Source organism: Diabrotica virgifera, chromosome 8 (assembly GCF_917563875.1).
Source record: "Diabrotica virgifera virgifera chromosome 8, PGI_DIABVI_V3a".
NCBI lineage: Eukaryota > Metazoa > Arthropoda > Insecta > Coleoptera > Chrysomelidae > Diabrotica > Diabrotica virgifera.
This window is the reverse complement of record NC_065450.1, coordinates 34,390,994-34,413,919: the sequence shown is the minus strand read 5'-3', so window position 1 is coordinate 34,413,919 and position 22,926 is coordinate 34,390,994. Positions and strand designations below refer to the sequence as shown.

Sequence of the window (22,926 nt, the reverse complement as noted above, 5' to 3'; positions counted from 1 at the left end):
AGGATGAGGCTTATCCTCCACTTTACAAGAATAATAAGGTCTTTATTTTCTATAATATGTAGAAAATCTCTCACAATATTCTTCAAAATATGCTGAAATTAGTGTATTTACATTGCATTTATAAGTAAAATAAATCAATTTGTTTACTTTTTCTTTAGTTTCCCATTTAATGCAACGTTCTCTTTTATTTGAAGCCATTTTATGAAATACTCAAACTCAACATACAACATACGAAATAACGATTTACTAAAATATAGCAGACAATAACAAAGTTCTAAAAAATGAAGGAATTTGGTTTGTCAGTTGTAGAGAAAAGTCAAAATTGACATATTTCACCCGTTTCATATCGTTGTTTTATGCATTTGTGTAGAAGATTGCGCCGTTGCCAAACTATTATTTCGGAATAAAGTGGGAATACTTATAACTAACTTATACCGAGTTTATTGGTAACAAATTATTTTCGTATTATATCTACCTTATACTTAGGATAACAAACTATTCTAGATATAAATACGGAATAACCTTAGAATACGAGTGTTTTATTAGTAAGGCAGTATGGCTATAACGTATTAAAAAAATCACTTAAATCGGACAATAGGTTTAGGAAATTCGAGACATCAAAAATGACCCATTTTTAAGGTAGTGCGTTAATTTCTTGGAGAAGTGTATTAAACGAATCTCTTCTCATCCGTTTTGTTTGCGGTGCTGCAGTTTCACTTGAAAAACAATTTCATAACGCATTTTGTTCTAAATTTGCAATAACACGTTCTGAAATGTCGTGAATAAGTTAGAAGTTGCCCAACGGATTTCATTTGGAAATTATGCATAATTATTCGACAAAATTCACGTTCTTACTAAATTATTGAAAAGGAGTGATCTTTAACTTTGCTAAGTGCATGGTGTTTAAGTAAATAGCAGTGGTTTCAATATTCAGTAGGGAATTTTATGGTTATATAGCGATTTTCTTCGTATCTGGTAATTTTATCTAGCATATATATGTACAGTTGAGTCCACGATTTTTTACCCGTGCGTTATTAATGGTAGGGGAGCAAAGTATGCTAAATATGCAGTCACTCGAGCGCTTTGGGGACCTATTTGGTTGTAAAGAGTAGGTCCTAAAACCAAAAAAAGTTAAGTAAAATTTTCCATTTTAGTGGGCGCTTGCCATTTTTTAATTTAATTTTCCATTTCCAACAATCGTTTTTTTCCGATTATAGCGACATCTATCCATAATTCGAAAAAATATTTCGAATAAAAGTTACTTATTTTTACGTAAGGAATCCAAATCTGCAATAAAAAATGGGGGTTCCTATTTAAGATTTTAAAATAACCCCCCACCCCACATCCATGGGGGGTCGTGTTTGGTGCCATTCGACAGATTTTTCAAAAATATTGAATAAGTGTATTTTTCAGTTTTTCGATCTGATGTTCATTTCGCGAAATATCTCGGGATTCGTATTTAAGGCTATGGGTACATAATTCGCAAATATTTTACGTGTATCCCTACTTTTTCTGTCTTTACACGGCAAATTACGTGTAGTAAAATTCACACTGGTGTGGATATGTAAACATTACTAGAATGTCATTCTACTTGAAAATGTCATAATTAATTTAAAGAGATGGCTTTTGAATGTTCTTAGATAACTGTTATTTTTATAATTGCAAATTATTAATTCAGTTAATAAATGTGATAATTTTTTCACTAACTATGTTTTCAGTGATTGTAATAATTTATTTGTACAACAAAAACTAATAATCAATCGAGAAAAGAGGAAAAGTGTTAAAGTGATTTTTTAATAATATGTTGTTATTTTGGAACGCTTACAATTTTGAACATCTCTAACAACAAAATACTTGGATCACAGGATATATCTGATGTATTCTCTGCTTGGATCTTCCACAAATAATACACAATAAATAACTTTTTATTAAGTTCACGTCTTAAATCAGTTATTTATCAAATAGGGCTTTTCATCGATTGTCATTTGTTTCGAGCTTCTGTCATGTGTCACATAATATTAATACATCTACGACATACGTCTTTGGTTTCTATCATTGGTATATGCCAATAACGTATGACGTAGATATATTAATATTATGTGACACATGACAGAAGCTCGAAACAAATGACTGTGAATGAAAAGCCCTATACACTATATATCAATAATATTTAATCAATTTTCAAAATATTCCCGATGCAATGTCAAATATTTAAAATTGTCACTGATTGTCAGTGTCTGACTGACAATATATGCTGACAATATTATATTCGGTTGAGTGCGTTGTAAGACAAAGACAGATTTGGAAAATATTACCACGGCATTGTGTTCATTTTTTTCAAATCCTGAAAAAACCAATAAATATTTTTGAAAAATTTAAACGAAGAATGAAAGACTAAATTATTACCGAGGGCCGAAAGTCCCTTAGAATAAATAAAAAGTTTATTTTGAATGAGATATTTGAAATTAAAAATCACACTAAATTTTCTCTTAGTTTTTTCACCCCTGTAACTTATTAAAATAAACATTATAGAAGTTCTCAGGGACTTTCGGCCCTCGCTAATAACGTAATCTTTCATTCTGCGTTTAAATTTTTCAAAAATACTTATTAGTTTTCTCAGGATTTGAAAAAAATGAATCCCCATTTGAATAGCATTGCAGCCGAAAATACGTACCGATCCTCTTAAAATATTAAATTTACCCCCACCCCTCTCCATGTAAAGTCGTGTTTGGTATCATTCGATAGATTTTTAAAAAATATTGAGTATATATTTTCTAATTTTTCGATCTGTCATTCATTTCGCAAAATATTCGCTTTTTTCTTGTGAAACTTTGGGACTCACCCATTTCCTTACGCCCGGCTCAAATCGTCAGATTTTTGAAATATACACTCTTTTGCATGTACTTAACTTACCTTATCTTAATCTGACAATTTCGAGTTTTTTTAAGGATAGATTTTTTTTTCGGGCCCCTCTTAACGAACTCCCCTGTGTTAAGAGCCAATATATGGTAGAGGCACATCTGCAGGGTACCAGGTTTCTCACCATATGCTAATCTGACGCGCTCGAGTGACTGCAAAAATCCCCGCTTGGGCTCCCCTACCAGAATACCTGGCGAGATAAAACACATACTTTTTACCTGGCATCATTCTCTTCCATACATGAAACTAAAGACAAACTAGCTACCGCCTGTTATTAAGTAAAACACATGATATTTTTATGAACGCACTAAACTCAGTACATTGAAAACAGGTAGGTACAAAAAAGACGCTTCTAATTAGTAGACGATTTTAAGTACAATTTGTGACGTTTCTGGTTTGTTTACTTTTGTGTCTGTGAGTCTGTTGAATTTTTTGCTGTTTTTTGTCGAATCTTTGCATTTTGAAGTTTTTTATATTACACAAACAGTTGTTTTCAACAATTTTATATTGGATTTTGAAATTTTATGGTAAGTGTATTTTACTTTGCCATTAATTTTTACAACCTACCTAACCTCATTCACACAGTTAAGGAATGGTTGTGTTTAAGTTTTCGCCAAAGTGAATAAAATGACAAAAAGAAAATAGTAATTATATTTTTTATGAATTGTTTATTTATTTATTAATGACTAATGATATTAAAATAATTTATTAAGCTACTTCAAATGTAACTGTAATTCTGCACCAAAATTTTAAAGCAAAACCTACATTTGAAATTCTATTTATTTGATAACGTCAAATTTTATAATATAACCCATTATCGGAGCAGTAGCCACTTTCTGTAACTTGCTGTTGCGTGTGGAGTAAATTTCCGATTTATTTCATATGGTTTAAATGATGACGCACAGGTAAAGAATCCTAGACTCAACTGTAGATACAGTGATGAGTGCGCTAAGAACGGCAAGATACCGCAAAAGATGGAAAACATATTAAGTTGTAAGATAGTAGGAGATAAAGCTAATCTAAATTTACAATCAAGATGCAGTAGAAATAAACAAACCAAGACACACGTTAAATGCTACTAGGAGCACTCCCGAATCATAATTTACAATGTATAGGTATACATTGTAAACCCCAAATCATGATTTTCGAAGTTTATACATTGTAAATTATGATTCGGCTGTGCTCCTAGTAGCATTTAACGTGTCTTTACGTGTTTGTTTATTTCTACTGCATCTTGAATGTAAATTTAGCTATAGTTCGTATACCTCATAATTATACGTATGACGTGAAAAACAATATATTTTAATTTCTGACGTTAGAACAAAAGTGATTGAATAAACTAAGACAGATGCTAGTAAAAAAACGTTAATCAGTAGCCATTTTAATTATAAATAAAACTAATAATAAAAATAACAACTAAAATATTTTACTAATTTTATACTAAACGGCACACGTATAAATATGACTGAAGTCAACTAGCTCTTAAACTAACGTCTAAGGGTGGGAAACTATCATGTAATGTAATGTAAATTTATAGGTTTCTGGTCGTATTTCACCACATATTACGTCTTCCATCTTTTGCGTTATTTTGCTGGTTTTAGCACACTTATCACTGTATAGCTAACTTATTATGGTTTGAAATCAACATTTCAAGCACATTTTTGTGATTTTTTTAAAGTATGGTAAAATTATTTTATTTTTAAATTAAATAAGCTTATTAGTAGACTTAGGCAAATATGCAATTAAAAAGGTATGAAATATGCGCATAAATATGCAGTATTTTACACAAAATATGCATGTTGATCTAAAATATGCATGTAATAAAATATTAATTAACATGTACCTATGTATTTTACAAACTAAGTTCATGTAGTTAAATATTTAAGTTTAAGTATTTTAACAAATAAAGGATATTATTTCGAATTGTTGTAACAACAAATTATTAAACGCTGTTTGGGGGGGGGTATATACCTCAAAGAGGAACCCATAATATGTACCCCTCCGACGATCCCTAATAAGGCTGAAACGTACCTAAGGGCTTTTGTGGTCCTCTCTGAACGAATTGAAATATAAGATGTCTCTCATTTTCGTTTTGCAGCGAATTCTTTTAAAAATATTAAATAAAAATCGATGTAGAAATCTTAAAATTGTCAAAATATTTTAACTTTTATTTGCATAACAATTACAATATTTAAATTAAAAATATCCAATAAAAATTGGTGCAGTAATCTTGAAAATGTCAAGAAATGACTGCGAAAGAAGGAAGAACTCCCAAATATTTACAGGAGGCCTCAACCTTTTCTTTTTACATTTAAAGAAAAAATACTATGAACATAAATTAAAAGCAGTTAATTAATTAAGTGCAATATATGTTTTTGTGTTTAGTAAAATAAAGGCCAACTAATCCTATTGTTCAAGAAAAAAGTAATAGCGACCTTTCAGTAGACTATTGAATGACTGGAATTTTGAAGATTTTTTCATCTTAAGAAATTTAAAAAATGCTTAAAAAAAGAAAAAATACATCGATGTCTTGCGAACCAGCCTTGTGTTCACACTTACTAAAAATATTCTCAATTTTTGAAATGTATGTTTGTACCACCATGTAAATATTTAAAATAAAATAACAAATAATACGTAAGTACTTAGGGTTTTGCCACAAAATGAGCAATAAACTTTATCCATATCCATAAATACCTCTTTGTAAGGTATTATAATAGTAGAAGCACTTTCAAAGTATAATCATTCACAATTACAAAGACACGTGTGGACGGCTTCAATTTTTCGACTTCAACAAAAAAAGTGAAATTGGCCGTTAAAATAAAAATTTTTACCTAGACATATAAACTGGCAGATTTTAAGAACCCTTATATTCAAGGACAAAACTATAAGCCGCTATCTTTTATAAGTTACTACTTTCGATACCAAAAATTTGAATACCAAGAGATTATAAAACAAAATATTGGGATTTCCAAGTTATTTGTTACAAAAATATAAATAGTTTCAAACAAAATTTCAAATTATATGCACTTTATGCACACTTTTATAGAAATATGCAAAATTTTACAGCTTTGCATATTTTATGCACAATATGCAAAATATGCACTTTGCATATTTGCCTATGTCTACTTATTAGATATAATTCAAACAATATTCAAAAAATGTTTAACGAAAAGCATTGAAATACAAGCCAACGGGGGCAAATTTTTACATACACCTCAAAAAAAAATTATTTTGCGGTGGAAATCAGAACTCGTTACTGGATCATGTGAAACAAAAAATCCAAAAATATTTTATATAGCTTATGAACTTCTCGAGTTAACGCTGTAGTTTTTTATTTTTAACGATTTTTGAAGTCTTGGTATCACCCGAAAATAAAAAAAAAGAATGTGTGTGTACGCACGTAAGAAGTTATACTTCTATTATATGATTTCAACGAAATAAAATACTCTAAACAGTTTACTTTTATTTTATTAAACTAATTTTAATACTTACCACTTTCTAAAAATCCAAAGATTAAAAAAAAAGAAAGCAATTGTCCGCATTTGAACCCGGGACCTCTCGATCTCTAGTCGAGTGCTGTACCAATGAGGCTACGAAGACATTGTTTTTACGGTTTCTCAGATATTAAGACAAATCACGGTACCAAATATACGAAGTGAAATATTAAATATAAAAATGTTTTAATAATACGTATTATCTTAATCCCGAGGAAGACAAATCCAAAGACACAAAAATTATAATAAATAATACATTTACTAAAAACACTAATATATTTTTTCCACACCTTTTTTGGACTGATACATGTAACTTAAAAGATTTAGCAACGAACAACATGCTGTCTCTGTGCGCATGCGCGCAGAATAATAAAAAGTCTCTGTTTATCGCGCTTAAAGAAGTATAACTTCAAAAAAACGAAATTCTTTGTAACAAAAGGGTGAAAATCAACATATTTATTATTGTTAAACAAAACCTAAAAATAACAAAAAGTTACAATGTCCACCGCCTTTAAAAAAGCAGTTTTGAGAAAAACGCGTTTAATGTTTTGACAACTTCGTCTTCGTCTTCTTGTTTGTCTATCAAATCGTAAAGTAATGCACACCGGAATACATTTTTGAATCTCGGAGTAATCTACAAAAGAGATAGGCAACAGTTATTAAACGTTTATCACTACGCTAAAGCGTACTGGCGCGAAACCGCGGTAAAGCGAGTCTCAGGTAAGAATATTTAACATGCTGTATCTGTGGTACAGTATTTCTCATGATCATCTTTCAGTGCGTCACAGTTTTTCGATTTCTTTCTAACACATTAAATTGTATGTGACAGAAAAAAAGGCACGTCGGTGATATCATTTCGTCGGTGACATTTTTATAACATTTCTTCTAGTTATTCTAGTTGTCGATAGATGGCGCCATAATAAAAAAATAATTTTTTTTTAATTAGATAATAATATTACAAATATAATCTCTATAATTTATAAGACTATACAAATCAAAGAAAATACCATTTTATAAATGCAAGAAACACATTTGATTGGTTTTTATTCCAAATTGAAAATAAAATGTGACAACTGTCAGATTTAACTAAAATGTCATGTTAGAATAAATGTCATAAATGTGTATTATCACGGACTTACCCTTTTTCCTATCATTTGTTACGCACTGAAAAATGATCATGAAAAGGACAATAATTTTTCTCCGATCAATCTGAAATTTTGAGAGAGTATCCTTGAAGTTATGTACTTTTGTTTAAATAAAAAACTATTAAAAAAACATTGAAAATTTCAAACTATACCCCCTCTAATAGCTACAGAATGGAATGAATAGGATAGAATATTAAAAAGGAAGATGGTAAACAACTTATAACGTATGAGTGTTAATTTTACGGTCATGAGCGAATTAAGTACACTTGAATTTTTGACGTAATTTGTAATAGAACTTAACAGATGAGATATGTACCGTACTTTTGGTGCGAAATATTTATGAGTGTTATTTAAAACTTATACAGTTCAATCATTCCTACCATCAGCATCATCTACCCTTCCATTTCATTTAATGGTTATAAATCCTTCACCTCTATCTATCTTTTCTACTTTGTAAGGATGTAGTGGCGTTATGTAATTTGTGTTACATCAGTGGCGGCTGGTCAGAGGAGGCAAGGGAGGCTTATCCTCCCCATAAATTTTTTACACATGCTACACTGTTTTTTTTTATTTTGCTATTTTGCTTAGCGTTAGAGATATCGGAAAAAGTCATTTGAACAAGTTGTTCCAAATAATGTTCTAACCCCACATACCAAATTTCATCACAAAATTCACACTTTTAGTTTTTTCATTATTTTATAGTCAGGAACCTAAAATTGGAGCGGAGGCTGCTGGAGTATCTCACTTGTTAATATCCGCGCAGCCCAGCAGCGTTTAAGGAGACCCGGTCTCCTTAGCCCCGCATTATCGCTTAACGCACACGCTGCCCGGAGATTGGGCAAGGGCAGCTGATCGGCCAGCAGCTACCTCTCCGATTTTACGATCCTGACTACAAATAATGAAAAAACTAAAAGTGCGGATTTTGTGATGAAATTTGGTATGTGGGATTAGAATAATATTTGGAACAACTTGTTCAAATAACTTTTTCCGATATATGTAATGCAAAGCAAAATATCGGTAATTTACCGTGTTGTTGGATTCGCAGTAGGCCGCTTTTAGAATTAAACAAATTCAGTTGAGTATCTTAAAAAATGTGAACCTTCAACCTCTATGGACTGTAAAACTTCAAATCTGTATTTATTTTGATATGGATATTATTTACTTACAGAGATAGAATTCTTAACAAATAAACGACACAAACTTTGGTAATACACTTTTACAATTAGACTAACTATTTTTAAAATGATATGATATTATGAAATTGTGAATTATGATGATATTATAAAATGTAAATAAAAAATGGTCAAAAAAATGGGGCCTTAAATTAGATTTTTTTGGCGGATACTTTTGCTAGTGCAAATTTGTCTAGATATTTTACAGTTAGGTATAACCTCACCTCTTGTAAAAATCACGAGCCGCCACTGTATTACATGGATTATTTCTCTATTTCTGTCCATTTATCTCTCTCATGTGCGTGTTTTTGCTTCGGAGAATGAGTAACCAGTCATGTACTTTATTTTGTCTGGCCATTGGGCTGGAGATCTATTAATAAATAAAATAATAATCTATTATAAAAGATCCTTTGCATCTTTTAACCGCTATGTTGCCTTTAACTCTATCATTCGTTTTATGCCTTCTCCATGGTATGTGTAACATACTAGGGTAGAGCAAAATTTCAAATGCCATTATAGGAAGTAGCAAGGTAGCTTTTTTGATTTTTTGTCTCCCTATTTAGTCCAGAAAGCCACTGCGCATACGCTAGCAAAAATATTCTGATTCGGAGTTTTTGCACAATCTTACTCAAAAAGGACTCCTTTTAACAAATTTGCATGTTGCCAGGACCAAAAGGTGGTCAAAAATTTTTTAAACGTTTTTTTTTGCTTTTTCATAAAATTATTTTTTTTACATGGAAAAAAGTTTTTTTAGGTTTTTTGGATCATTCAAAACAGAAAATATTTTTAGTGATTTTTCTCTAAAAATGATAGTTTTTGACATATAAGCGATTAAAAATTGAAAAATTGCGAAATCGGACATTTTTAATCCTCAAAAACTATGTGAAAATCTGAAAATTTGAATGTTGCCAAGGTAGGTAGATATTCTTTAAACATCGATTGATGAAATCCCGAAGAGTTTTTTGCAATACAATATTCAAAACTCCTTTGTTTTTTAATTGCTAATCAAGCGTGCGCGACACTATTTTCCACCGTTGCATGTGTATACAGTATGGTGCAAATGAAAGGAATAAATTCGATTTGTCGTAAACCGGCGACTTTAAGGAAAAATCCCGAAACAGGTCGATTTTTATTTTTAAGTTATGATATTGTGGCATATATGGTATACTAGTGACGTCATCCATCTGGGCGTGATGACGTAATCGATGATCTTTTTAAATGAGAATAGGGGTCGTGTGCTAGCTCATTTGAAATGTTCTTCAATTCTCTATTTAGTAATATAAACATTTACATAATTATTTATACAGGGTGTCCAAAAATTTTTGAAGTGAAAGCTTCTTTAGGCACGTTGTGCACTTTCTTTGGATAGGGGAAAAAGCATTGAATTCGCGACCGTCATCGCGACCCTCATCGCGACCGTCATTGCGACCGTCATTGCGACCGTCATCGCTCATGCTATATATTATGTGTATGTATATATACATTGTGTAGACGTATTTAAATTTATAATAAATGTAAAACCTATTTTACGATGGGGAAAAAAGATTAATTTCGCGACCATCATAGCGACCGTCATCTCTTCGGCGAAATAAATTTTGTATATATATTAATTTATTATGTGTATGTATATATAAATTGTATAGAAGTATTAAATTTAAAATAAATATAAAATCTATTTTACGATGGGGAAAAAAGATTAATTTCGCGACCATCATAGCGACCGTCATCTCTTCGGCGAAATAAATTTTGTATATATATTAATTTATTATGTGTATGTGTATGTATATATAAATTGTATAGAAGTATTAAATTTAAAATAAATATAAAACCTATTTTACGATGGGGAAAAAAGATTAAATTCGCGACCATCATAGCGACCGTCATCTCTCCGGCGAAATAAATTTTGTAGGTACATATATATATATATATATATATATATATTTTATGTGTATGTATATATAAATTGTGTAGAAGTATTAAAATTTAAAATAAATGTGAAACCTATTTTTGGATGGTGAAAAAGGATTTATTTCGCGACCGTCATAGCGACCGTCATCTCTTCGACGAAATAAATTTTGTACTTTTCTATATTATGTGTATCTATACATAAATTGTATAGAAGTATTTAAATTTAAAATAAATGTAAAACCTATTTTTCGATAGAAAAAAAGGATTTATTTCGCGACCGTCATCTCTTCGGCGAAATAAATATTTTGTACGTATATGTATTGAAGTTAAAACTTCTTTAGGGACGTTGTGCACTTTTTGGATGGGAAAAAGTATTAAATTGGCGACCGCCGTTGCGACCGTCATCGCCTCGAAGAAATACATTTTTGAAGTAAAAACTTCTTAAGGGTCGTTGTGCACTTTTTGGATGGGGAAAAAGTATTAAATTAGCGACCGTCATCGTTTCAACGAAATAATTTTTTGAAGTGAAAATTTCTTTAGGGACGTTGTGCACTTTTTAGATAGAGAAAAAGTATTGAATTAGCGAACCTCATCGCGACCGTCATCGCTTCGGCAAAATAAATTTTCAAAGTAAAAACTTCTTTTGGGGACGTTGTGCACTTTTTAGATGGGGAAGAAGTATTGAATTAGCGACCGTCATCGCTTCGGCGAAATAAATTTTTGAAGTGAAAACTTCTTTAGGGACGTTGTGCACTTTTTGGATGGGGAAATATTATTAAATTTGAATTGGGAGAAAGTAATAAATAAGCGACCGTCATCGCTTCGACGAAATAAACATTTGAAGTGAAAACTTCTTTGGAGACGTTGTGCTCTTTTTGGATGGAAAAAAGTATTAAATTATCGACCGTCATCACGACCGTCATCGCTTCGATGAAATAAACTTGTAAAGTGAAAACTTCTTGAGGGACGTTGTGCACTTTTTGGATGGGGGAAAAATATTGAATTAGAGACCTTCATCGCTTCGACGAAATAAATATTTGAAGTGAAACTTCTTTAGGGACGTTGTGCACTTTTTCGATGGAAAAAAGTATTAAATTAGCGATCGTCGTCGTTTCGATGAAATCAATTTTTGAAGTGGAAACTTCTTGAGGGACGTTGTGCACTTTTTGGATGGGGAAAAATATTAAATTAGCGACCTTTATCGCTTCGACAAAATAAATGTTTGAAGTCAAAAATTTCTTTAGGGACGTTGTGCACTGTTTGGATGGGGATAAATTACTAAATTAGGGACCGTCATCGCTTCGACGAAATAAATATTTGAAGTGAAACTTCTTTAGGGACGTTGTGCACATTTTGAATGTGCCAAAAGTATTGAATTAGGGACTGTCATCCATCGCTTCGACGAAATAAGTAAAAAAAGTATTCGACGAAAAAAGTATTAAATTGGCGACCGTCATCGCTTCGATGAAATCAATTTTAGAAGTGGAAAGTTCTTGAGGGACGTTGTGCACTTTTTGGATGGGGAAAATATTATATTAGCGAACCTTCATCGCTTCGACGAAATAAATTTTTGAAATGAAAACTTCTTGAGGGACGTTGTGCACTTTTTGGATAAGGAAAAATTATTAAATTAGCGACCGTCATCGCTTCGACGAAATAAATTTTTTAAGTAAAAACTTTTTTAGGGACGTTGTGCACTTTTTGTATGGAGGAAAAGTATAGAATTAGGGCCGTAATCGCTTCGAAGAAATAAATATTTGAAGTGAAAACTTCTTGAGGGACGTTGTGCACTTTTTGGATGGGGAAAATTATTAAATTAGCGACCGTTATCGCTTCGATAAAATAAATTTTTGAATTGAAAATTTCTTTATGGTCATCACTTCGCTGAAATCAATTTTGTACATATATAAATTATGTGTATGTATACATAAATAGCATAGGGCATACGCATCGCGCATATCGTATATGATATAGGTACAGCACTTCTTTTAGGATGGGGTAAAAGCATTGAGCTCGTAATGTATATACTATAAGAAGTTTTCACTTCTGTCGGCACTCCCACGAGTGCCTTAAATTTTTTATTAAATTAAATTATTTGACAAAAAAGAAGTAGAAGGACACCCTGTATAAATAATTATGTAAATGTTTATATTACTGAATAGAGAATTGAAAAACCTTTCAAATAAGCTAGCACACGACCCCTATTCTCATTTAAAAAAAGCATCGATTACGTCATCACGCCCAGATGGATGACGTCACTAGTATACCATATCTGCCACGATATCATAACTTAAAAATAAAAATCGACCTGTTTCGGGATTTTTCCTTAAAGTCGCCGGTTGACGAGATAACGAATTTATGCCTTTCATTTGCACCATACTGTCGGTGGAAAATAGTGTCGCACACGCTTGATTAGCAATTAAAAAACAAAGAAGTTTTGAATATTGTATTGCAAAAAACTCTTCGGGATTTCATCAATCGATGTTTAAAGAATATCTACCTACCTTGGCAACATTCAAATTTTCAGATTTTCACATGGTTTTTGAGGGTTAAAAATGGCCGATTTCGCAATTTTTCAATTTTTAATCGCTTATGTCAAAAACTATCATTTTTAGAGAAAAGTCACTAAAGACATTTTCTGTTTGTAATGATCCAAAAAACCTAAAAAAAACTTTTTTCCATGCAAAAAAAAATTGTGGAAAAAAACAAAAAAAAAACGTTTAACAAATTTTTGGCCACCTTTTGGTCCTGGCAACATGCAAATTTAATAAAAGGAGTCATTTTTGAGTAAGATTGTGCAAAAAATCCGAATCAGAATATTTTTCGTAGCGGATGCGCAGTGGCTTTCTGGACTAATTGTTCTACCTTGCCATTCATCAAAAATGAAGTTGATAATGTAACAGATGATAAGAAGTTTTTTAAATGCGCTTTATTACCTGTTACACTGGCGGTATTATTTACAAACAGTTCTTGTAATAAATAGACTAGACGTTCTGGAGTACCCATTTCCCTTAGTATAATGATTATTAAAATGAGGTCCTGAATTTTTATTGTCATCGGCTAGTCTGAAGTAATTGGTGACGAATGGATGATAAATGACAGATCACGTATAATAAATGTAACAATCAGTATGCAAGATAAAAGCAAAGATGATCAGACGTATAAAGTTATTTTAAGAAAAAAATCGAGAGCATTTTATAAATTTGATGTTTTTGTTTCAGATGAGGATAGCCTGTTTAGTAATAGCGGCATGTGCGTGCGCGTGCGTAGCAGCAGAACCAGCAATAAATGAAGTTAGGCCAGTATCAAATCGACCGGGAAGATTCCTCTCGCTGCCAAATCCACAAAAATGTGCAAATAGTAAGTAAATTTTCATATTTTTCTCAAGCTACTTCCTTGTGGCATCTTATGCAATTTACTATTTTACTTGGGAAATAAACCACAATAATTTAAGTCGGAAATTAAATTTATTACTAAATTTGTATAGCTTCCTGTATGTCTATCTATGTCTATGCCCATAAGCTTGGTGATTTCAGTATTCCTTATGGTAGGGGAGCCCAAGCGGGGATTTTTGCAGTTACTCGAGCGCGTCAGATTATTACATGGGGAGAAACCTTGTACCCTGAAAATGTACCTCTACCATATATTGGCTCTTAATGCAGGGGAGTTCGTCAAGGGGGGCCGAAAAAATCTATCCTTAGGAAAACTCGAAATCGTCAGATTAAGATAAGGTAAGTTAAGTACATGCAAAACAGTGTATATTTCAAAAATCTGACGATTTGAGCGGGGCGTAAGGAAATGGGGTCGTTCCAAAGTTTCACAAGAAAAAAGCGAATATTTCGTGAAATGAATGACAGATCTAAAAACTAAAAAATACGTGCTCAATATTTTCAAAAATCTATAGAATGATACTAAACACGACTTCCCACGGAAAGGGGTGGAGGGAAAATTTAAAATTTTAAATACGAATCCCTCGATATTTCGCGAAATGAACATCAGATCGAAAAAAACTGCAAAATACACTGATTCAATATTTTTGAAAAATCTATCGAATGGCACCAAACACGACCCCCCACGGAGGTGTGGTGGTGGGGTTACTTTAAAATCTTAAGTGGGAGCCCCCATTTTTTATTGCGGATTTGGATTCCTTACTTAAAAATAAGTAACTTTTATTCGAGACAAATTTTCGAATTATGGATAGATGGCGCTATAATCTGAAGAAAAACGATTATTGGAAATGGAAAATTAAATTAAAAATGGAAAGTCCCCACTAAAATGGAAAACTTTACTTAACTTTTTTTGGGTTTATGGCCTACTCTTCACCACCCAATAGGTTCACAAAAAGTTCGAGTGACTGCACATTTAGCATACTTTGCTCCCCTACCATTAGATTGCCTGTTCTAGTAAGTGGAAAATATCTAGTTTTGTGTCGAGTATTTGTCACTTATTTTCCAATCTTTATTAAAAGCATTGTATCGTCGTATTCTCGTCTTCTATCACTTACCGCATCTTGGCTAATGGGACATTATCGTACATCATTTGAAGGTCAATAAATATCCTGTGTGTCTTTATATTGTGTTCCAGATGTTTTTTTATTGTTTGTTTTAGACATAACACATTGTGTGTTCAAGAACTACCAGTGTGAAAGCCTTCAACATCTTTCTAACGACTTCTTCAATCTTCAAGGCGACTTTTAATTATCTTCCCTTACATCCTACAGATTGAGTTGGTTACACTAAGCCCTTGGTACACTACTTACAATCCTTTCTATCGCCTTTATTCTTATAAAGCTTGCTGATATATCCAGTGTTCCCTTCTGGGGAACAGTCCCCTTACCGTAGATTTATTCTTTCCATTACTACGTCCACTTCATCTCTGAAAGATGTTTGGGGTCTGCCTCTCTTCATTCTTCCTATCGGGTCCACTTTGTTATTCTGTTTATCCAACGATTTTGGTCTGCTCTTCTGACATGCCCATACCAGGTTAATCTCTTCTGTAAGATTATAGTCTATTATATCTGAGCTCATTCCCATTATTTTCCTAATCTCTATGTTATTTATTCTATCTCTTCTTCTGACTATGTAGCTTCTCCTTTGGAATTCCATCTCTGTTGTGCTTATTTTGTTTTTGGTTTTCTTATTTACTTTCTTATTGTCCAACTTTCACACCTATAAGTGAGGATACTTATTTTCATGGTGTTATATATTCTTCTTTTCGTATTTTTACTGATATTGTTATCCCACAGTACCGGGTTCAATTTTCGTATGCAGTCTCTCATTTGTCCTAGTCTATTTTTTTGTATCTTTTTCAAGTGTCCCTTTGTTTGATTATGAAACCTTAATGCTTATACTTGTTTGTCTATTCCTTTGATTTGTTTACCTTCGTTTATTTCTAGCTGTTTTTATTTAGGTATTCAGTTTTCTTTAGGTTTATTTCCATCCCATTCTTTGTATATTTCTGTTCCAGTTTTCTCATCATAAAACGGAGGTCATCTTCGTCATGTGGGATCACTATTTGGTCGTCAGCAAAACTTAGGGTATATACTACCTTTCTTACTGGTCCACCTATTCCTTCACACTTTTTTTCATTGTTTCAGGGGTTTTTTCAGGAATATTTTGAACAGGGTAGGGGATGTGGAGCAACCCTGTAGTAGTCCAATTGACATCTTAAATGGACTGCATATTCTATTGGCCGTTTTGATAGCTACTTTGTTATTCTTTTACTGCTTTTATTAATATTCGTGGAATTTCGATATTTTCCATTGCGTCCCATCGTTTGGTTCTAGGTATCGAGTATATTTTAATTGGGTATAAAGAACTTAAAATGAAGTAAAATTGTGTATCTTTATTATAAAATTTATTATATTTTATTTCTACTTTATTACATTACATGTATTTTGCAAGTTTTTTAAACTATAGTATACAGCAAACCATTGAGATTTTCGCTTTTATTTATAATATTATTGTTGTCTATAAACTAGATCTATCACGTGAGTAACCTAACTGGTTTTATTACAATATATTTTTGCGATTTCAAAACACTTAGCTAATTAAAGTGAACTTTAAGACTACATACGATAATATACTAAGTACGTTTTTTAATCATGCATTGTACGTGTAGTAAACGAGGGCAGATAGTAGATATATGAACATGGTTTTAGTCTTGTTCGGTTGATAAACTCTTTCAGTCGACTATAATTAAATGGATCTTGCAATGAAATTGAATCTTTGTGTTACGAAATCTTTAAAAATTGTATGTAGTATAAATTTCATAAGAGAAGTGCGATGAAGATAGTATCTTCGATGAAAAATATGAAATGAAATATTTAATTTATTTATATATAGCAACATTTCAGAAAGAAATTCAGATACTTAGAAGCACTAACATAATGCAGGATAGTCACAGGTATGCGAATATTATTCGAAATATATTCGAAAATGCAACAACAACAACAACTGTATAGCTTCATTGCATGACGCGTCAGGGAAGTACTTTATCGCCAAAGTACATGGAGTACTTATTTAAACGATTAGAGAGACTCAAAGGGTATTAACATTAATGGAATGAAACTAAATCATCTCCGATATACCGATGACATTTCTGTCATAACATACGACTTAGGATAAGCCAGAGGTATGCTAAAACAACTACAGAAAGTAACACAGAGAGTCGATTTAAAGATAAACTATGGAAGAATAAAAATTATGACGAATTATCCCCAATGAACTACTAGAAATCAAGAAATCGCTAATAGAAGTTGTGGAAAGATATGTGTATTTAGGTCACGAAATAAAATTAACGCGAACAGCCAAATATGTAAACTACCTAGAAGAGTAAGTTTAGGTTGGGTTGCATTCAGAAAAATGAAAAACGTGTTTAAAACAAATGTCCCAATTCATTTAAAAGGAAAGCTTTTAACCAGTGATTTTTACCACTCCTCACATACGGAGTAGTACCTTAACTCTCACAAAAACTTCAGCGGAAAAATTGAGAAGGATACAACGTAAAATGGAGATCATTGCTTGGAATAAAATTGAGAAAGAGGCTAATAAACAAGGAAGTTCGTAGATGAATCGGAGTGGAAGACATTCTCGAACGTATTACAAGGCAAAAATGAAGATGGGCGAAGGCGACGATTCCCGATCCCCTCCAACGGCTAGGCGCGTTGAGTGTAGCCACCATTACATATTTTATTATGTGGTGTACTAAACGAGATACTTCCTTGCTTTATACAATTATTTTCGTTGAAAAATAAATGTGGCTCTTAACTCACTCGATCGTCGGTTATTATTCATATATCAAATATCGTCACACTAACCTGAGATTTACGAAAATCCTGTATGTAAATTATAGTGATATTTAAATACCGAAATTAACAGGTAATTAACGATAATTATCTTTGTTTTGTACGTTTGGTTCAAAATAAATGTCTTAATAAAACACGAACCTTGTCTCTGACTGAATTTGTTACCCCAGAATATCACACCACAGACAGACAAGCGAAGTCAGAAATGACCTCAAAAAAAAGAATGTATGTGTACTTTGTACGCACGTAAGAAGTTATACTTCTATTATATGATTTCTTAAAAATAAATATACTTTAAACATTTTGTTTTAATTTTTTTAAACACCAAACTAATTTTGTGCTTACCGCTTTCAAAAAAATAAAAAATAAAGTATAGGATTGCTCCGGACTCGAACTTAAGGCCTCTCGATCTCTGGCCGAATGCTATACCAAATACGCTACGAGGACTGTGTCTGTGTCGGTTCGGACGTACCTAATGACAATTCACGGTAACAAACAGACAAGTATAATAAATATACAATAAAATGTTTTAATAATACTCATCTTACTCCTGAGGAAGACAAATCCAAAGACACAAAGATTATAATAAATATATTTACTAAAAACACTAATATATTCTTTTCACACCTTTTCTTGCACTGATTTTATACATAACTTGAAAGATTCAGCAACTAAACGCCATACTGTCTGTGTGCGCATGTGCGCAGTATTATGAAATTTTACTCTCAATCGCGCCTAAAGAAGTATCTTCTTAGTTTGTCTGCCTCTTATTCCGTTTCAGTTGTTGTTGACTGTACATTGTCTTTCCACCTTTTCGGCGGCCTTCCAACGGGTCTTCTGCTATACGGCTTGTTGTTTTTACAGATGTTCGCTAATCTATCTGGTTCCATTCGATTTACATGTTCGTTCCAGTTTTTCTTTCTTGTTTTTATCCACCTGTTAATATTTTGAATTTTGCAACGTTCTCGTATACTTCTGTTGCTTTGTCTGTCTCTTAATGATATGCCCACTATTGATCTTAATACTTTCATTTCGATATTGTTGATTTGTTGTTTCGTCTTTCTTGTATCGGTCCTTGTCTCCGCTGCATATGTTAGGATAGGTCTTACTGTTGTCTTGTATACTTTTATTTTGCTTTCCGTGGTCAGATATTTGTTTCTCCATATGGTTTCTCGGAGGCAACCACTTACTCTTGCCGCTTTTGTTGCTTGTGTTGTGGTCTCTGTTCTTATATTCCTGTCACTAGTGATCTCTACTCCTAGGTAATTGAATTTCATTACTTTTTCTACAATTTTGCCGTCTATTTCTAACTTGCATCTACGCGGCTCTTTACTTATCACTATACATTTAGTTTTTTCTACCGATATTCTCATATTAAATTTATTTGCTGTGAGATTGAAAGTGCGGAGCTGCCTTTGTAGGTCATCCTCGTTATCAGCAATTAGTACTGCATCATCGGCATAGCATAATATCGTGATTTTATGCGCTCCCATGTGGTATCCATGTCGTTTTCTGACTTCGTGAATTATTTGATTTATCATCATATTGAATAACAATGGGCTGAGCGAGTCTCCTTGGCGGATTCCTCCTTTTAGTTCTATGCGTTCTGTTTCTCCTGTTGACATTATAACTCTGGTCTTGTTGTTCTTGTTAATTTCCTTAATTAGCCTTATTATCTGGTGGTCTATTTGTTCAGTTTGTAATAAATTTAAGATATCATTTCGCCTCACCCTGTCAAAAGCACTTTTTAAATCTACAAAGCACATGTATGCTTGTTTTCCATATTCAATAGACTTTTCTACTATTTGCCTGATAATAAAAATTGCATCTATTGTGCTGCGGTTCTTCCGGAAGCCTTGCTGTTCATCTGCCATATTCGCTTTTTCCTCGATTTTATCTTTTATGACTGCCGTCAACAATTTTAATGTGCTGTTCATCAGACTAATGCCTCTATAATGTTCAGGATTTTTCGAGTCTCCCTTTTTGAGTATGGGTAGCAGGAGACTTTCCTTCCATTCCGCTGGTACTACTCCGATATTTATTATATCGACAAATAATTTTAGGAGCCATTTGAGTAGTGTTGTTCCTCCATATTTTAGCAGTTCTAAAGTATAACTTCAATAATTATAACCTTTTGGATAGCAAAATCGCAGAAAAGAAAAAAATAGAAATATCTGGAGGAGACCGATATTCAACGAACAAATCAGGGCTAATTGATGGTACTGAGATACCTACTTATAAGAAGTGTACATAATTATCCTTCTTTATTGGTACTTAATCAAACTATTGCATTTCAATGTTTTTCATAACCAATATACAGTAGGAGAAATGAAAGAATACCCATGAACGAACATATAAAACACTCTGTATTTTCCTGTCACCGTGTCACACAAAAAATTGGCCAACGCAAGTACATGTAATAATTATTGTTACATGTACTTGCACTGGACAATTTTCTTTGTGACACGGTGACAGGAAAATATAGCGTGTTTTATAGGTTCGTTCATGGGTATTCTTTCATTTTTCCGACTGTAGGTACTTTTTCTCCCATAGACGAACAGCGCATCTTTAAGTAATATGTATTATTTTTTATACTCCTCGTGTATGTTCGTCTTTTCATAATTAAACATTACGTAAGACCGCGTAAGTAAGAACTCGGCATAGAATTTCTATAAAAACAGTCATAATTAATTGCGTATACAGTTTGTAAATTCCTTTCATAGTTCAGTGAATCAAGCAACTCACGGTGTTTTCAAAACAACAATTTTTACTAATGATCTCTAAGTTCAAGAACACATATTATACCTATCTTCGTTAGAGATAAAAAGTTATTTAGGAATCCAGATGGATTAAAAACACTACTATCGAGTTATTTAATATTTTAGGAATTAAGACAAATAATAAATTGTTCAAAAGTTCAATAACAGCTTAGAAAAAATTTTGTATTAAGCAATAATCATTATCAGCCTTCACGGGTTAGGCTCTCTATTAGCTAGTTCCTTTCCGTTCCTCTTCCCAGGTCTTCCATTCTTTGTCTGTTATATTTGCTACTTCCGGTAAAACGGGATGTCCAATTTGGCCTTGTCTCCGCCTGTGGTGACAAATGGGTGAATCGAGTAGCTCAGGAGTCACCACTGCCGGTCCTAAGCCCGGATAAAGGAGGAAGGTTGGGCAGTGGGCTGACAACCCACTCCCGGAAAAAACACACTGTTACGAAACCTGAACATTTGCCTCGGAATACAGGACGGAACTTTCGGAAACGACTCAAGCTACGAAACATGGACTATGCATTTGGAAACTGGAATGTGAGGACGCTAAATAGACCAGGAGCTCAAACCGCACTTCTGCAGGAACTAAAGGGAAGCCACGAAAGCGCTGGGAAGACACAGTAAACAGCGACGCACAAGCCCTTTTAGGAGTCCGTGTATGGAGAAGAGCAGCCACAGACAGGCAAGGGTGGAGGCAAAAAATAAAGGAGGCCAAGGCTCAATTTGGGCTGTAGTGCCGTAGAAGAAGAAGAATTTGGCCTTGTCAGGTCCGCCTACTCTTTTTTGGTTTTTTAAAGAAGGTATTGGTTATATGTATAGACTGTCTTATTTTGCATAATTTACTAGTACTTATCCTTTTTTTGTTTTTCTCCTAATTCATAGGGCCCTGTTAAAATTTGATTTTGAATGTGGATGTGGTTCAAGACGAATCTATTCAGTTCGCATTTTCTTAAATGACAAATTGACTCTACTATAAAGCACGTTTCGAATCCTGCTTTGTGCAGGATCTTGTTGATTGATGAATCTATTATCTCATTATGATTATTACTTCAATGGCAATCATTTTTTATGTACTTTATTATACTGAATGTATCGTTAGATGAATCTTTTACTTAATCTTTTTTTTTTCTCTTAACTAATTACATACTAACAAGGACGGATCAGTGTCTATTGAGAAATCAACTTCTTTAAAAAAGCATATTCTATACAGACGATGTTACTGTATTTAATGGTTAAAAAACGTGGAGAAATATTTTTTGAATTGTAAATGGAAATGGTACCCAAAAGAAATATTTAGATTTTCTTCTAAATTATTTTGGATTATGCGGCGATCAACCATTTGGTTGAAAAAGTTTTCATCTTCTTTGAATTTAAGCTCTAGATATTTATTTTTATATTTTTTATGAGTTTTTATCTGTTGATTTGAATTTAAATCGACTCAAATACTCTCAAATGTTTACTCATTGTTTGGTACCCGAACATTTTTAACTGTTGTTAAATACAGGGTGTAACAAAAATACAGGTCATAAATTAAATCACATCTTCTGGGACCAAAAATAGTTCGATTGAACCTAACTTACCTTAGTCCAAATGAGCATTCAAAAAAAGTTACAGCCCTTTGAAGTTACAAGATAAAAATCGATTTTTTCCAATATATCAAAAATTATTAGAGATTTTTTAATGAAAATGGAGACATGGCATTCTTATGGCAGGAACATTTTAAAAATAAATAATTAAATTTGTGCACCCCATAAAAATTTTATGTGGTTTTGTTCCCTTAAACCCCCCCAAACTTTTTTGTACGTTCCAATTAAATTATTATTGTGGTACCATTAGTTAAACACAATGTTTTTAAAACTTTTTGCCTCCTAGTACTTTTTCGAAAAGCTAGTTTTTATCGAGATATTTTGAATATTTGTCAAATCCACCACATATTTGTATATGGTAAAGTACGATTGTAGAGACCTGGTAATAATATGAATTTTTTTTATAAATTACAATTTGAGGTATATTTTGAATCATATTAGAAAAGAAGCCACATCTCGATAAAAGGTGCCTCATCGGAAAAATACTAAGAGGCAAAAAAGTTTTAGGAACATCCTGTTTAGCTAAAGGTACCGCAATAATAGTTTAATTGGAACGTACACAAACATTTGGAGGTTTAAAGGCACAGAACCCCCATAAAATTTTTATGTAAACATATTAAAAAATAAG

At 32.5% G+C, this 22,926-nt stretch overlaps 1 protein-coding gene across 2 annotated transcripts in view; it reads left to right on the top strand.

The window, feature by feature from the left end:
* The window catches only part of LOC114333908 (uncharacterized), a 174,200-nt gene that overhangs the window by 59,651 nt on the left and 91,623 nt on the right, over nt 1–22,926 (top strand). For both annotated transcript variants that reach the window (XM_050659420.1, XM_050659419.1), the window contains exon 2: nt 13,860–13,998. In XM_050659420.1, the coding sequence (XP_050515377.1) occupies nt 13,860–13,998 (139 nt within the window). The remainder of the gene's footprint in view (nt 1–13,859; nt 13,999–22,926) is intronic.